This window comes from Zosterops lateralis, assembly GCF_965231275.1.
Source record: "Zosterops lateralis genome assembly, chromosome: 37".
Classification (NCBI taxonomy): domain Eukaryota; kingdom Metazoa; phylum Chordata; class Aves; order Passeriformes; family Zosteropidae; genus Zosterops; species Zosterops lateralis.
The window spans coordinates 925836-938611 of record NC_139797.1 but is presented as its reverse complement, the minus strand read 5'-3'; the positions used below and the strand labels follow the sequence as shown (position 1 = coordinate 938611).

The window sequence follows — 12776 nt, the reverse complement described above, 5'->3', positions numbered from 1 at the left end:
AAAAACTGATCTGGGAACTCAAAAACTCACCTGGGACCCCAAAAATCCACCTGGGAACCCAAAAATCCACCTGGGACCCCAAAAAACTGATCTGGGATTCCAAAAAACTCACCTGGGACCCCAAAAACACACCTGGGACACCCCAAAAATTGACATGGGAACCCAAAAATCCACCTGGGACCCTAAAAACACACCTGGGAACCCAAAAAATCCCCCTGGGACCCCAAAAATCCACCTGGGACCCTAAAAACACACCTGGGAACCCAAAAAATCCCCCTGGGACCCCAAAAATCCACCTGGGACCCCAAAATACCCCTGAGAACCCACCCTGGGAACCCAAAAATCCACGTGGGACCCCAAAAAATCCACCTGGGAACCGAAACATCCACCTGGGACCCCAAAAAACTGATCTGGGAGCCCAAAAATCCACCCAGGACCACCCAAAAACTCATCTGGGAACCCAAAAACTTACCTGAGACACCCCAAAACTGACCTGGGAACCCAAAAATCCACCCAGGATCCCAAAAAATCCATCTGGGAACCCAAAAACTGACCCAGGACCCCCCAAAAACTGACCTGGGACCCCAAAAAACTGATCTGGGAACCCAAAACCCCACTCAGGACCCCAAAAATGCCCCATGGGACCCCTAAAATCCACCTGGGAACCCAGAAATCCACCCAGAATCCCCCAAAAAATCCACCCAGGCCCCCCAAAGACTGACCCAGGCCCCCCAAATACCCCTGGGAACCCAAAAACCCACCCTGGACTCCAAAATCCCCCCGGATACCTCAAAAATCCTCCCAAATTTCCTCAAAATTCCCCCCAAAATACCCCCAAATCCCAACAATTTTATCAAAATTTCCTATATTTTCCAAAGTTCCCCCCAAAATTCCCCAAAAATCCTCAAAAATCCCCCCAATTTTCCCCAAATTCCCCAAAACTCCCCCAAAATCCCTAAAATCCCCCACACCCCCCAAAATCCCCAAAAATCCTCAAAAATGCCCCCAATTTTCTCCAAATTTTCCCCCAAATCCCCGAATTTTACCCCAAATTTACCAAAATCCCCCGATTTTCCCCTGAAATCCCCGCAGGGGCGACGCCAAGGATGAGGCGGCCGGAGAACTCGACTTCAGCGGCCTCCTGAAAAAAAGGTGACGGCAGGAGGAGGAAGACGACAATGATGACGATGATGACTTTGGGATGAAGATGAGGATGAGGATGACGACAATGACAATGACTTTGGGATGAAGATGAGGATGACGATGACAATGATGATGATGATGACGACAATGACTTCGGGATGAGGACGAGGATGAAGATGATGACGATGACAATGATGACAATGACTTGAGGATGAGGATGATGACTTTGGGATGAAGATGAGGATGATGATGATGATGACTTGGATGAGGATGAGGATGAGGATGAAGATGAGGATGGTGACAGTGACAATGACTTTGGGATGACGATGATGATAACAATGATGATGAGGATGAGGATGAGGATGATGATGACGACAATGACTTTGGGATGAGGACGAGGATGAAGATGAGGATGACAACAATGACAGTGACTTTGGGATGAGGATGACGATGACAATGATGAGGATGACGATGATCGTGACGATGACAACGACAACAATGACTTTTGGGATGAGGATGAGGATGAGGATGACTTTGGGATGAGGATGAGGATGAGGATGACGACAATAACCATGACTGGGATGAGGATGATGATGACAATGATGATGATGACTTTGGGATGAGGATGACAATGACACTGATGGTGATGATGATGAGGATGACAGTGACTTTGGGATGAAGATGAGGATGACAACGACAATGATGATGACAAGGACTTTGGGATGAGGATGAGGATGAGGATGAAGATGAGGATGACGACAATGACCATGACTGGGATGAGGATGAAGATGACGATGATGATGACAGTGATAATGATGACGATGACTTGGATGAGGATGAAGACAAGGATGAAGATGAGGATGACGATGACAATGACAATGACTTTGGGCTGAGGATGACGATGGCAATGATGGTGATGATGATGACGATGACGATGATGACTTTGGGATGGGGATGAGGATGAACACGAGGATGATGATGAGTTTGGGATGAGGATGAAGACAAGGATGAAGATGAGGATGACGATGACAATGACAATGACTTTGGGCTGAGGATGACAATGACAATGATGGTGATGATGATGATGATGATGATGATGACATTGGGATGAAGATGAGGATGAAGATGAGGATGATGACAGTGACAATGACTTTGGGATGAGGATGACGATGGCAATGATGATGATGATGATGATGATGATGATGATGATGACAATGACTTTGGGATGGGGATGAGGATGACAATGGCAATGAGGATGAAGATGAGGACAGGAACGGGGATGGAATGAGGACAAAGATAACTTTGGGATGAAGACCAGGGTGAGGATAACTGCGGGGTGAAGATGACAACGATGATGATGACGACGATGACTTTGGGATGAAGATGAGGATGACAACGACAATGATAACGATGAAGATGATGATGACGATGATGAAGATGATGAAGATGACGATGCCTCTGCCCCCAGGGAGGAGCAGGTGAAGGAGATGAAGAAGAAGAAGAAGAAGAAGAAGGACGATGAGGAAGACTTTGGGATGAGGAATAGAAATAGAAATAGAAATAGAAATAGAAATAGGAATAATGACAATGATGATGACAATGACGATGACGATGACAATGACAATGACAACTCTGTCCCCCAGGGAGGAGGAGGCCGAGGAGACGAAGAAGAAGAAGAAGAAGGACGACGAGGAGGACTTTGGGTTGATGATGACGATGACGATGACGATGACCATAACTCAATGACGATGACGATGACGATGACAACGACGACAATGATGACAATGACAATGACAATGACAACAATGACAACTCTGTCCCCCAGGGAGGAGGAGGCCGAGGAGACGAAGAAGAAGAACAACAACAACAACAACAAGGAGGACTTTGGGTTGAGGATGACAATGACAATGACAATGACAATGACCATAACCCAATGACGATGACGATGACAATGACAGTGATGACAATGACAATGACGATGACAACTCTGTCCCCCAGGGAGGAGGAGGCCGAGGAGACGAAGAAGAAGAAGAAGAAGGACGACGAGGAGGACCTGATCCCCCCCGAGATCTGGGAGCTGCTCAAGGGCGTCACCAAGAAGAGCGAGTACGAGCGCATCGCCTTCCAGTACGGCATCACCGACCTGCGCGGCATGCTCAAGAGACTCAAGAAAATCAAGGTCGAGCCCAAAAAGAGCGAAGGTCAGGAAATTTGGGATTTTTGGGGATTTTTTTGGGAAAAAAAATGGGGTTTTTTGTGAATTTTTTGGAGTTTTTGGGGGATTTTTGGGGATTTTTTTGTGAATTTTATACAGATTTTGAGGTGGTTTTTAGGGGTATTTTTGGGGATAGAGGATCTAGGTGAGAAATTTGGGAATTTTTGGGAAATTTGGGATTTTTTGAGATTTTTTGGTGATTTTGGGGACTTTTTGGGGATTTTTTGGGATTTTTTGGAAGATTTTTTGGGGGATTGTTGGGGGATTGTTGGGGGGATCTGTGGGAGATTCCGGGAGTGGCAGCAGCTCAAGAGACTCAAGAAAATCAAGGTCGAGCCCAAAAAGAGCGAAGGTCAGGAAATTTGGGGGGGATTTGGGAAAATTTGGAAAAATTAGGGGATTTTTTTTGGTAAAAAATTGGGATTTTGGGGGATTTTTTTGGATTTTTTAAGGAAATTTTTTGCAATTTTTGGGTGATTTTTAAGCGATTTTTTGGCCATTTTTTGGACGTTTTTTGGATGGTTTTTGGTGGTTTTTTCACAATTTTTTTGCCATTATTTGGGATTTTTTTGGCCATTTTTGGCCTTTTTTGGTGATTTTTTTTGTATTTTTTTGCAATTTTTCGGGATTTTTGGGGGGATTTTCCTCAGAATTTGGGATTTTTGGGGGGGGGGGGAATTTTGGGGGATATATTGGGGATTTTTTTGAGGGTTTTTTTGGGGAAATTTGGGGGGATTTTGGGGGGCGAATTTCCTCAGAATTCGGGACTTTTGGGGGGGATTTTTTGGGGGAATTCTTTAGGGATTTTTGGGGGGAATTCCCTGAAAATTTGGGATTTTTTTGGTGGATTTTTCTGGGGATTTTTTGGGGATATTTTAGGGGATATTTTTGGGGGATTTTTTTGGATTTTTTTTTTAATTTGGGATTTTTGGGGAATTTGGGGGGATTTTTTTTTTTGTTTCAGTTTGGTTTGGGGTTTTTTTGTTTGTTTGTTTTTGGTTTTTTTCTCTTGCGGGGGGGGGGGAGAATTTCCTGAAAATTTGGGATTTTTTGGGGAAATTTTGGGGGGATTTTTGGAGATTTTTTTGGGAATTTTGGGGGGATTTTTGGAGAATTTTTTTGGGAATTTTTGCGGGATTTTTGGGAACTTTGGGAGGATTTTTTGGGATTTTTTGAGGCTCACCTGAGCTCACCTGTGCTCAGCCTTCATCCGGAAGCTGGACCCCGCCTACCAGGTGGACAAAGGGAACAAGATCCGGCTGATGGTGGAGCTCAGCAACCCCGACCTGCCCCTCAAGTGGTACAAGAACGGGCAGCTCATCAAACCCAGCAACAAGTGAGTGCAGGTGTGCCAGGTGTGCCAGGTGTGCCCAGGTGTGTCCCCAGGTGTGCCCAGGTGTGCCCAGGTGTGTCCCCAGGTGTGTCCCCAGGTGTGTCCCAGGTGTGCCCAGGTGTGTCCCCAGGTGTGTCCCCAGGTGTGTCCCCAGGTGTGCCCAGGTGTCCCCAGGTGTGTCCCCAGGTGTGTCCCCAGGTGTGCCCAGGTGTGTCCCAGGTGTCCCCAGGTGTGCCCAGGTGTGTCCCAGGTGTGTCCCCAGGTGTGTCCCAGGTGTCCCCAGGTGTGTCCCCAGGTGTGTCCCCAGGTGTGCCCAGGTGTGTCCCCAGGTGTGTCCCCAGGTGTGTCCCCAGGTGTGTCCAGGTGTGTCCCCAGGTGTGTCCCCAGGTGTGTCCCCAGGTGTGTCCCAGGTGTGTCCAGGTGTGTCCCCAGGTGTCCCCAGGTGTGTCCCCAGGTGTGTCCCCAGGTGTGTCCCCAGGTGTCCCCAGGTGTGTCCCCAGGTGTGTCCCCAGGTAATTCAGGCGTGTCCCAGGTCCCCCAGGTAACTCAGATGTGCCCCAGGTGTGTCCCAGGTGTGTCCCCAGGTGTGTCCCCAGGTGTGACTCAGGTGTGTCCCCAGCTGAGTCCCCAGGTGTGTCCCCAGGTAACTCAGGTGTGTCCCCAGGTGACTCAGGTGTCCCAGGTAACTCAGGTGTGTCCCCAGGTGACTCAGGTGTGCCCAGGTGACTCAGGTGTGTCCCCAGGTGACTCAGGTGTGCCCAGGTAACTCAGGTGTGTCCCAGGTGACTCAGGTGTCCCAGGTAACTCAGGTGTCCCCAGGTGTGTCCCCAGGTGACTCAGGTGTCTGCAGGTAACTCAGGTGTGTCCCAGGTGACTCAGGTGTCCCCAGGTAACTCAGGTGTGTCCCAGGTACGTGTTTGAGAACGTGGGGCTGAAGCGAATCCTGACCATCAATAAATGTTCCCTGGCCGATGACGCCGCCTACGAGTGTCGGGTCAACGACGAGAAGAGTTTCACCGAGGTGTTTGTCAAAGGTGAGACACCACCTGTGTCACCTGTGTGTCCTCACCTGTGTCACCTGTGTCACCTGTGTGTGTCACCTGTGTCACCTCACCTGTGTGTGTCACCTGTGTGTCCTCACCTGTGTCACCTGTGTGTCCTCACCTGTGTCACCTGTGTCACCTGTGTGTGTCACTTCACCTGTGTCACCTGTGTCACCTGTGTGTGTCATTGAGTGTCAGGTCAACGACGAGAAGAGTTTCACCGAGGTGTTTGTCACAGGTGAGACCTCACCTGTGTCACCTGCGTGTCCTCACCTGTGTCACCTCACCTGTGTGTGTCACCTGTGTCACCTCACCTGTATGACCTCACCTGTGTCACCTGTGTGTCCTCACCTGTGTCACCTGTGTCACCTCACCTGTGTCACCTGTGTGTGTCACCTGTGTCACCTCTGTATGTCATCGAGTGTCAGGTCAATGACAAGAAGTCCTTCACTGAGGTGTTTGTTAAAGGTGAGACATCTGTTCTCACCTGTGTGTCCTCACCTGTCCCACCTGTATCTCACCTGTGTCTCACCTGTCCCCAGAGCCCCCAGTGACGATCGTGAAGGGCCCCGAGGACCAGCAGGTGGTGGTGTCACCTGTCACTGTCACCTGTGTCTCACCTGTCTCACCTGTCTCACCTGTCCCACCTGTGTCTCACCTGTCCCACCTGTGTCTCACCTGTGTCTCACCTGTCCCACCTGTGTCTCACCTGTCTCACCTGTCTCACCTGTCCCACCTGTGTCTCACCTGCACAGAGCCCCCGGTGACGATCGTGAAGGGCCCCGAGGACCAGCAGGTGGTGGTGTCACCTGTCACTGTCACCTGTGTCTCACCTGTCTCATCTGTCTCACCTGTCCCACCTGTGTCTCACCTGTGTCTCACCTGTCTCACCTGTCTCACCTGTCTCACCTGTGTCTCACCTGTCCCCAGAGCCCCCGGTGACGATCGTGAAGGGCCCCGAGGACCAGCAGGTGGTGGTGTCACCTGTCACTGTCACCTGTGTCTCACCTGTCTCATCTGTCTCACCTGTCCCACCTGTGTCTCACCTGTGTCTCACCTGTCTCACCTGTCTCACCTGTCTCACCTGTGTCTCACCTGTCCCCAGAGCCCCCGGTGACGATCGTGAAGGGCCCCGAGGACCAGCAGGTGGTGGTGTCACCTGTCACTGTCACCTGTGTCTCACCTGTGTCTCACCTGTGTCTCACCTGTCCCACCTGTGTCTCACCTGCACAGAGCCCCCGGTGACGATCGTGAAGGGCCCCGAGGACCAGCAGGTGGTGGTGGGGGAGCGCGTGGTGCTGGAGGCCGAGGTGTCCGAGGAGGGCGCGCAGGTCATGTGGTGAGCACGGGGACAGGAGGGGCTGTCGGGACGTCTGTCCGTCTGTCCGTCTGTCCGTCTGTCCGTCTGTCCGTCTGTCCGTCTGTCCGTCTGTCCATCTGTCAGTCCACCCTGTGTCCACCCCACGTCCATCTCCACGTCCATCTCCACACCCGTCCTGTGTCCACTCCGTGTCCACCCCAAATCCACCCCGTGTCCACCCTGTGGCCACCCCGTGTCCACCTCAAATCCACTCTCTGTCCACTCCCTGTCCACCTCGTGTCCATCTCTAAATCCATCCAACGTCCATCTCCACACCCACCCCATGTCCATCACCATGTCCACCTCGTGTCCACCTCATGTCCACCCCAAATCCACCCTGTGTCCACCTTAAATCCACCCCTGTCCACCTTGTGTCCACCTCCACATCCATCTCCATCCCCACGTCCATCTCCACGTCCATCTCCACATCCATCTCCACGTCCACCCATGTCCACCCCGTGTCCATCTCCACGTCCACCCATGTCCACCCCGTGTCCATCTCTAAATCCATCCAATGTCCATCTCCACACCCACCCCATGTCCACCTTGTGTCCACCCCATGTCCACCCCATCTCCATCTCCATGTCCACCCTGTGTCCACCCCGTGTCCACCCCATGTCCACTCCTGTCCACCCCGTGTCCACCCCATGTCCACCCATGTCCACCCATGTCCACCCCGTGTCCACTCCCGCCCACGCCGTGTCCCCCCCAGGACGAAGGACGGCGTGGAGCTGACCCGCGAGGAGGCCTTCAAGTACCGCTTCAAGAAGGACGGCAAGAAACACTTCCTGATCCTCAACGAGGCCACCAAGGAGGACACCGGGCGCTACCGCATCATGACCAACGGCGGAGAGGCCGAGGCCGAGGTCATCGTCGAGGGTGAGGGGGCATGGAAGGTCATGGAAGGTCCAGGAGAGGTCTGGGCAGAAGGTTCTGGAGATCCCAGGAGGTCCCGGGAGGTTCTGGAGATGTTTGAGAGAAGGTTCTGGAGATCCCAGGAGGTTCTGGGGGGTTCTGGAGATGTTTGAGAGAAGGTTCTGGAGATCTCAGGAGGTTCTGGGGGGTTCTGGAGATGTTTGAGGAGAAAGTTCTGGAGATCTCAGAAGGGTCTGGAGATCCCAGAAGGTTCTGGAAGGTCCTGGAAGGTTCTGGAGATGTTTGGGGAGAAGGTTCTGGAGATCCCAGAAGGTCCTGGAGGGTCCTGGAGATGTTGAGGGTCATTTTGGAGAAGGTTCTGGAGATCCCAGGAGGTTCTGGAGATGTTTGAGGGTCACCTCATGGAAGGTTCTGGAGATCTCAGAAGGTTCTGGGAGGTTCTGGAGATGTTTGAGAGAAGGTTCTGGAGATCTCAGGAGGTTCTGGAGATCCCAGAAGGTCCTGGAAGGTTCTGGAAGGTCCTGGGAGGTTCTGGAGATGTTTGGGGAGAAGGTTCTGGAGATCCCAGGAGGTTCTGGAGATCCCAAAAGGTCCTGGAGGGTCCAGGAGATGTTGAGGGTCATTTTGGAGAAGGTTCTGGAAGGTCCAGGAGGGTCCTGGAGGGTCCTGGAGATGTTTAAGGGTCATCTTGGAGAAGGTTCTGGAGATCCCAGAAGGTCCTGGAAGGTTCTGGAGATGTTTGAGGGTCACCTCAGGGAAGGTTCTGGAGATGTCAGGAGGTCCCAGAAGGTTCTGGAGATGTTTCAGGGTCACCTCATGGAAAGTTCTGGAGATCTCAGGAGGTCCTGGAAGGTTCTGGGAGGTCCTGGGGGGTTCTGGAGGGTCCTGGGGGGTTCTGGAGATGTTTGAGCAGCAGGTTCTGGAAGGTTCTTGAAGGTCCTGGGGGTTGTGGAGGGTGATGGAAGGTTCTGGAGATGTTTCAGGGTCACTTTGGAGAAGGTTCTGGAGATCCCAGAAGGTCCAGGAGGGTCCAGGAGATGTTTGGGGTGTGGGCTCCAGGTGGATTTTAGGATCTCCAGGTGGATTTTGGGGGTCCCCAAACCCCTCAAAGGTTCTCCAGAAGGTTCTCCAGATGTTCCTCACGGGCTCCTCACGGGTTCTCCATGAATTTAAAGGACATTTATGGGATTCTGAAAACTTTTATGGTGTCCAGATGTATTTTGTGATCTCCAGGTGGATTTTGGGATCTCCAAGTGAATTTTTTGCCCCTCAAACCCCATTTTTTTCCCCCAAACCCCATTTTTTTGTCCCCCCAGAGAAGCAGCTGGAGGTTCTCCAGATGTTCCTCACGGGTTCTCCATGGATTTAAATCCCATTTATGGGGTTTTAAGGACATTTATGGGCTCCAGGTGTATTTTGAGATCTCCAGGTGGATTTTGGGGTGTCCCAATCTCATTTTTTGCCCCCCAAACCCCATTTTTTTCCCCCCAATCCCCATTTTTTTTCCACCCCAGAGAAGCAGCTGGAGGTTCTCCAGATGTTCCTCAGATGTTCCTCGTGGACTTAAATGACATTTATGGGGTTTTAAGGACATTTATGGGCTCCAGGTGTATATTGGGATCTCCAGGTGTATTTTGGGGTGTCCCAATCTCATTTTTTGCCCCTCAAACCCCATTTTTTTCCCCCCAATCCCCATTTTTTTCCACCCCAGAGAAGCAGCTGGAGGTTCTCCAGATGTTCCTCAGATGTTCCTCGTGGACTTAAATGACATTTATGGGGTTTTAAGGACATTTATGGTGTCCAGGTGTATTTTGGGATCTCCAGGTGTATTTTGAGGTGCCCCAATCTCATTTTTTGCCCCTCAAACCCCATTTTTTTCCCCCCAATCCCCATTTTTTGGTGCCCCCAGAGAAGCAGCTGGAGGTGCTCCAGGGCATCGCGGACCTGACGGTGCAGGCCACGGAACAGGCCGTGTTCAAGTGCGAGGTGTCGGACGAGAAGGTCACCGGGAGGTGGTTCAAGAACGGGGTGGAGGTTCGGCCCAGCAAACGCATCCACATCTCACACACCGGCAGGTCAGGGGGGGAAAAAAACGGGAAAAAAAAAAAAAGGGGGAAAATGAAAAAAAAAAAAAAAGGGGAAAAAAAAGGTTCTAAAAGTTTAAAAAGTCAAAAATTTAAAAATTTTTAAAAAGAGAAAAAAAGACTCAAAAAACACACCAAAAAAAAAAAAAAAAAAACCCCCACAAAAAAAACCCCAAAAATGAGGAAATTTGGGGATTTTTGGGTGGGATTTTTGGGTTTTTTTGGGGAATTCTGGGACACTTGGGTGGGATTTTTTTAGGGATTTGGGAATTTTTTGAATTTTGGGGATTTTTGGGACACCTGAGTGGGGTTTTCTGGGGGTATTTGGAGGGGGTTTTTTTTGGGGATTTTTAGATACCTGGGTGCGATTTTTTTGGGGAATTTTGGGATTTTTTTGGAATTTTTGGGATTTTGAGCCTCCCAATCCCTCCAGGATCCACAAGCTGCTGATCGATGACGTGCGGCCCGAGGACGAGGGAATTTGGGGATTTTTATGGGTTTTTTGGGGATTTTTTGGGGAAATTTGTGATATTTTGGGATTTTGAACCCCCAGGATCCACAAGCTGCTGATCGATGACGTGCGGCCCGAGGACGAGGAAATTTGGGGATTTTTATGGGTTTTTTTGGGATTTTTGGGGGGAAATTTGTGATTTTTTGGGGGATTTTTTTTGGGAAATTTGTGATATTTTGGGATTTTGAACCCCCAGGATCCACAAGCTGGTGATCGATGACGTGCGGCCCGAGGACGAGGGCGATTACACTTTTGTCCCCGACGGCTTCGCCCTCACGCTCTCGGCAAAACTCAACTTCCTCGGTGCGCCGGGGGCACTTGGGGGGCACTTGGGGGGCTGGGGGGGAACTTATGGGTCTGAGGGGCCTGGGGTGGGTATTTATGGGGCACTTGGGGGGCACTTGTGGGGCGAGGGGGTCATTTATGGGGTGGGGAGGGTCATTTGTGGGGCTGAAGGGTCATTTATGGGGCTGGGGGAGCACTTATGGGGCTGGGGAGGCACTTGTGGGGCTGGGGGTCAGTTATGGGGCTGAGGGTCATTTGTGGGGCTAAAGGGTCCTTTATGGGGCTGGGAGGGTTATTTATGGGGCACTTGGGGGGTCAGTTATGGGTCTGGGGGTCACTTATGGGTCTGGGGGGTCAGTTATGGGGCTGGGGGTCACTTATGGGTCTAGGGGGTCAGTTATGGGGCTGGGAGGGTTATTTATGGGGCACTTGGGGGGTCAGTTATGGGGCTGGGGGGTCGGTTAAGGGGGTAGAGAGGGTCAGTTATGGGTCTGAGGGTCATTTGTGGGGCTGGGGAGAGTCAGTTATGGGGCTGGGGAGGGACATTTATGGGGCACTTGGGGGGTAATTTATGGGGCTGGGGGTCACTTATGGGTCTGGGGGGTCAGTTATGGGGCTGAGGGTCATTTGTGGGTCTGGGGGTGTCACTTATGGGGTGGGAAGGTCAGTTATGGGGTGGGGGGTCACTTGTGGGTCCGGGGGTCACTTGTGGGTCACTGGGGATTCGTCACACTTGTGACGTCATCAGTGATTGGGGTCTGTGACGTCATTAACTCCGCCCCTCTCCCCACAGAGATCAAGGTGGAGTACGTGCCCAAACAAGGTGAGCGCACCTGGGGGGGGACAGGGCACACCTGAGGTGACACCTGAGGGGACAGGGGACACCTGGGGGGGGACAGGCCACATCTGAGGTGACACCTGAGGGGACAGGGCACACCTGGGGGGGGACAGGCCACACCTGGGGGGGGACAGGGCACACCTGAGGTGACACCTGAGGGGACAGGACACACCTGGGGGGAGACAGGGCACACCTGGGGGGGGACAGGGCACACCTGAGGTGACACCTGAGGGGACAGGGCACACCTGGGGGGGACAGGTGACACCTGAGAGGACACCTGAGGGGACAAGTGACACCTGAAGGGACAAGTGACACCTGGAGGGGACACCTGAGGGGACAGAGTTGACCTGAGGGCACACCTGAGGGGACAGGGCACACCTGGAGGGGACACCTGAGGGGACACCTGAGGGCACAAGTGACACCTGAGGAGGGACAGAGGTGACCTGGGGTGGGAGGGGACACCTGAGGGGACAAAGCACACCTGGGAGGACAGGTGACACCTGAGGTGACACCTGAGGCCACAGGTGACACCTTGAGGGGACAGAAAACACCTGGGAGAGGACAGAGGACACCTGAGAGGACACCTGTGGGGACAGAGCACACCTGGGGGGGGACAGGTGACACCTGAGGGGACACCTGAGGGGACAGGGGACACCTGAGGTGACACCTGAGGGGACAGACGACACCTGAGGGGACACCTGAGGGGACAGAGGTGACCTGGGGTGGGAGGTGACACCTGAGGCCACAGGTGACACCTGGAGGGGACAGAGGACACCTGAGGGGACACCTGAGGGGACACCTGTGTGTGTGTGTGTGTGTGTGACCCCTGAGTGTCACCTGTGTCACTGGGTGACACCTGAGGTGGGGAGGGGGGACAAAGGACACCTGAGGGGACAGGGCACACCTGAGGGGACAGGGCACACCTGAGGTGACACCTGAGGCCACAGGTGACACCTGGGGGGGACAGATGACACCTGAGGTGACACCTGAGGGGACAGAGGACACTTGAGGGGACACCTGAGGGGACAGGTGACACCTGGAGGGGACAGAGGTCACCTGGGAGGGAGAGGTGACACCTGTGGAGACAC

The 12776-nt window shown here is 52.5% G+C and overlaps 1 protein-coding gene across 1 annotated transcript in view; it reads left to right on the top strand.

Annotated features, from left to right (window-relative positions):
- The window catches only part of MYBPC2 (myosin binding protein C2), a 46680-nt gene that overhangs the window by 12629 nt on the left and 21275 nt on the right, over nt 1–12776 (top strand). Inside the window, exons 8-16 of the mRNA XM_083882094.1 lie at nt 1093–1152; nt 3142–3344; nt 4562–4694; nt 5601–5725; nt 6968–7073; nt 7807–7973; nt 9880–10045; nt 10762–10868; nt 11644–11673. Coding sequence (XP_083738220.1) covers nt 1093–1152; nt 3142–3344; nt 4562–4694; nt 5601–5725; nt 6968–7073; nt 7807–7973; nt 9880–10045; nt 10762–10868; nt 11644–11673 — 1097 coding nt within the window. The remainder of the gene's footprint in view (nt 1–1092; nt 1153–3141; nt 3345–4561; nt 4695–5600; nt 5726–6967; nt 7074–7806; nt 7974–9879; nt 10046–10761; nt 10869–11643; nt 11674–12776) is intronic.